Genomic DNA, 4,555 nt, shown 5'->3' with positions numbered 1-4,555 from the left:
CGTCCCGGTGTCCTGCTCCTGTCCTGGGCTCTGCAGGGTTTGTGGCACGAGTCCAGGCAGCCGGGGCCTCTTCCTCACGGCCGCCTCCGGCACCGGGAGCAGCACGGGGAGCACCGACTGACATCCCTGCCGACTGTTTCCGCAGCAGGGTGGGAGCAGAGCCCGCGTTACAAGCCGTTTAGGAAATTCCTGGGGTTTGTGCTCCGTGATAAGCCTTTTCTGTGCTGCCAGCGCTGTGTCACCCAGACCTGTGTCACCCAGGCTCGGAGCTGTTGGCTAGCAAGCCGCAGCCGTGGGCAAGCACCGCCGGGGTTTCAAGAGCCGCGTCAGTGGGCAAACGCTGCTGGGATTTCACGAGCCACTTAAGCTTTTCTCCAGCAGCGAGGCTTCCTTCTCGGTTTGGGGTTGGAGTGACCTGGCTGCCGGGCTTTGGTCACTGCTGGAGCTGCCCGGGCAGGGCTGCTTTGGGGACAGGTCACCATGGCCAAGCCGGTGACCAGCACTGGAAATTCAAGCTGGGGGGGGTGGTCTGGGGGTACATGTTTGGTAATTGCTAAAGGGGCCGGTGGCTGGGCTGGGTTACCCAAAGGGGTGGTGAAGGCTTCAAAGGGAGACTGGGGGATGCAGCTAAACCTTGCTGGGTGTCCAGCCCAGATCACTGCGTGGGGTGGTGTGGGGGTTTATCTGAGGTCACTCTGGCCCTGCGGTCTAAGGACAAAGTGACAGGAATGTTAGGAGAGTTTTTAAGAACCAAAAAAAAAGTTTAATAGGTCAAATATCAAATTTTACATGTTTAAGTAACTTGAATATATTGTTGTCCCAGTTGGGGCGCAACCCGAGTGTCGCTGTCGTGGACTTACCTTCCCCTTCTTCACTGGACAGGGCAGCGTATCCGCAAAAGGCAGCCTCAAGGAAGATTCTGGATCAGAGCTGTGGGTCGCGTCAGCGTGGAGCTGCCGTCGCGTTCCCCGACCGGTTTTGGGGCTGCTCGGCCCCCGCTGCCTGCGCTGTGCCCAGGAGGGTCACGGGGCGTGAGGTCCTGTGTCCGTGCGGATCCCGAAGGACAGCTCTGCCCGGGGGGACCTACAGTCTAAGGGGCTCTAGGCCGACCAGTTGGGATACTGGTGTGTGAGTGACATCCTCGAGGGAGAGGAACGGCCGTGAGCTCCTTCCCTGCGCAGGGTTGTGCCTGAGGGTCTGGTTTCTTCCCCGGCTGCGGTACAAAGGGTTTCTGTGTGATACCCAGATTGGTTGTTTTTGGCTGCTCTCCCCGGGTAGTTACAAGGAACGTCTCCGTGCACAAGGAGACCAGCAATTTACCCCGTCGCAGGACCCCTGTGAGTAGCAGAGCCGTTCCCAGCCAGTCCCGTGATACCCCCCGGTCGTGGGCTTCCCCCGCCGCCGGGACATCCTGCTCCCCACCCGCCCTGTGCTGCGAGCATCCTGTCCCGAGATTTGCTTATGCTTTGCTTTTTTAAAAACGTGTTTCTTGAGCAGCTCAAGGCCTTGGGTAGATTTATGGACTCCCTCCCAGTGACTTGTCGCTCTTTCACCTTCCCCTGCCGAGGGCTTGACCCGCAGCACGTGACTTAGCAGAAGCTGGCCGGCGCTGAACTTTCTCCGGATGCTCCGGTTTCTTACACAGCCAAAACCCCAGCCTGCACCCCAGCTCCGAGGGTTCCTGCATGCGTACGTGTTCCCACGGGACACGCTTTGGTGCGATTTTGATTGAAAGGGAGCGGGCGCGAAGGGCTGCCGGAGCCTGCCGACGCTCAGAAATAGCCCCGGTGGCATCAGAAACCGGCCAGGAGATGCTCTAAAGGAGGTTGGGTGTAACGGGATGGGTGTCCTGCTGCCGAGCACGAGCTGGGAACACCTCTGCTGCCACAGGTCACGTTTGGAAGCAGCCGTGCCCAGTCAAACCCAGTTTTAGCCATCCCTAATTTACGGCTGGGCTTGGAAAATTGCTCTCAAGGAGCTGCGGGTCTCGAATCATTCTTCCCCTCATTAAAGCTGGGGTCGTGCTCAGCCCCCCCCCAGGGACGCATTGCCTTCATTTCTGTAAAATCAGGCTTTCAGCTGTTAGCGGGGCACCGGGAGAAGAGGTTTGGGTTTCAAAGGAATGGATTCCCCCTCTCCTGCTTGGGATGGGGTCACGGCAGAGGATCAGGATTCACCGGACACCTCCGCAGTGTGGAGCATCCAGGGCTTGTGTGTGAGAGCCAGGGGCTGCAGAAAAACTCGTGGTGAAGGGAAAGGATGGTGTGCCCCCAGCCCCATGGCTTGGGGGGAGTACAGGGCTTGGGTCCCAGGGGCCAGGTTTGGGTTCAGATTTCCGAGCAGGAGGAATAATGCACTTTATTACTGCAAGTGTTTCTTTTGGAAAACAGGAAATCTCTCTCTCTCATATTCTTTGTTTAGGTAAATAGATCTGATAGAGCAGCACCTCCGAGGCAAGACATCTGTGGCTCCCCGCACCACCTCATTTCACGTTTGGCGCCCTGCCCTGCCTTCAGAGCACAGGAGGTGGCCGGCCGAGAAGTTTCAAAGCAAGGTGTCTGCGTATCACCAGGATAAATAATCCTCCTGACCTCGGTGAGTGCAGGGAGCTGCCCCCCCCCACCCCGCAACTCCTTGCCTGTGGTGAGTGGGAGAGTCCGATCCCTCTTAGTTGGGAGGGTTGTTGTCCTTTGCGATGACTATGGAGTGCTGCGTGGTGGAGGAGGAATTGTCCGCGCCCTTCTGGCTCCCTTGGTCTTTGGGGATGTACTTAACGACGGCGGCGATGAGCTTGCTGTGGAAGTTTTTGCTGAGGAAGTTGTAGAGGATTGGGTTAATCACGCAGTGGAGCAGGGTGAAGCAGTCTATGATGTCGTAGAAGAAGTAGAGGAACTGGGCGAAGGTGCATTGGAGGATGATGTGGTTGCCATCGAGGGTGAGCAGCGTGAGCATGACGTGGAAGGGCAGCCAGCTGATGAGGAACACGACGACGTACGCGTAGATGAGCAGACAGTGCTTCTTGCTCTCCGGCTTGGTGCGCTTGATGAACCTGGCCGTCAGGATGTTGAAAACGGCGATGATGGGGAAGGGGATGAGGAACCCAACAGTGGTGGTGGCCAAGCTGACCGCCAGCGCCCACTCGTCGTAGGTCTCGAAGGGGGCCATGAAGATGCAGATGGGGTCTCCGGTATTGACCAGCTGCATGTGAGCGACCTCCAGGAACGGGATGGCTGCTGCCAAGACCCAACTGCAGGCGCAGACGACGCGACGTGCGTGGTGCTGGTGCTTACGCCAGAAGACGGAGGAGTTGGTCAGGGACACATAGCGATCCACGCTCAGGCAGGTGAGGAAGAAGATGCTGGCGTACATGTTGGCAAAGTAGAAGTAGTGCGTGAAGCGGCAGAGGAAGCTGCCCCAGAGCCAGGTGTAATCCAGCATCACCTCCAGCATCCAGATGGGCAGCGAGAGCAGCACTCCCAGGTCGGCAATGGCCATGTTGATGATGTAGAGGTTGACCAAGCTCTTGTTGCCCCGCGTCTGCCAGTTGACCCAGATGACAAGGAGGTTCTCCACCAAGCCCACCACGAAGATGACCAGGTAAAGGATGAAGAGGACCACCCGCTTGACGTTCTCATCCAAGTTGAACTCGCAGAAGGCGTAGGTGTAGTTCAGGAGGTGGAAGAGCTCTGACAAGTTGTGGTAGTCCCCGTGCTCGCTCAGGAGGGTGTGCGTCTCCATGGGGGCAGTGGTCGTCTCGGCCATCCTGGTAGCTGCAAGGAAAGGGAAAGCACCGAGTTGTGGCTCAGCGGCTGCGCCGGGACAGCTCGAAAATACAGAGAGAGAGCCGACCTTTCCTGTCAGAGCTCAGTCCTCGTGGGAGGATCTGCGAGTACCCATCTGGACTTTTATTTTTAATCCGGTTTTTACTCTGCCGTATCCATGCTGGATGACAACCTCCCATCCCAGGCAAAATGCAAACCACAAACACCAGCCACCTGCCCACCCACCCGTGTTTCCGGGGGGTCCCCTGTCCCACACCCTGGTCAGCCGGTGCCGGGGACTGAGGACAAGCTGTGCTGGGGACTGGCGAGGGGAGGGACAAGAGGGAGGTGAGGGCGCCCACAAACCCAGGGGTCAGCAACATCGGTCACTGCAGAAACAGAGCCAACGACCCAGGAGTGCAGCCACCTTTTGGTGGGACCCCCCCATGCTGAGGCTGGTGCTGTCCCCCCACCCTCCCCTCCGGAGCTGAGGTCGTGCCCCACGAGGCCTGTGGGAACCCCAATCCCAGCTCTGCCCTTACAACCAGCTGTGAGGTGCCGGGGTGCGGGCAGGCACCCGGACTGTTAAATGGGCCAGGGGCAAAGCCCCCAGCCCCCTCCCGAGCTCTTGGTGCACGGTCACCACACAAACCCAGCTCTGCCCGTCTCGCAGCTGCGCTGCTGGGAGCCACCGGGACTTCCAAGTAGGTGACAAAATTACAAACTTAAGGGAAATGCAGTTGACCTTAACATCCTTTTATTGCCCCAAGTGAGAGCTCCGATCCCAGCCCAGC

At 58.5% G+C, this 4,555-nt stretch overlaps 1 protein-coding gene across 1 annotated transcript; it reads right to left on the bottom strand.

Annotated features, from left to right (window-relative positions):
* Positions 1-2,667: 2,667 nt before the first annotated feature.
* On the bottom strand, positions 2,668-3,762 carry GPR182 (G protein-coupled receptor 182). The gene has a single exon (XM_010156770.1). It carries the CDS (start codon positions 3,760-3,762, stop codon positions 2,668-2,670), a length of 1,095 nt encoding a protein of 364 aa, XP_010155072.1.
* Between the last annotated feature and the right edge of the window lie 793 nt (positions 3,763-4,555).

The sequence above is a fragment of the Eurypyga helias genome, unplaced genomic scaffold, assembly GCF_000690775.1.
Source record: "Eurypyga helias isolate BGI_N326 unplaced genomic scaffold, ASM69077v1 scaffold31618, whole genome shotgun sequence".
Taxonomy (NCBI): Eukaryota; Metazoa; Chordata; class Aves; order Eurypygiformes; family Eurypygidae; genus Eurypyga; species Eurypyga helias.
Note: the sequence above shows the minus strand (reverse complement) of the source record. Positions and strands in the feature narration are given on the sequence as shown.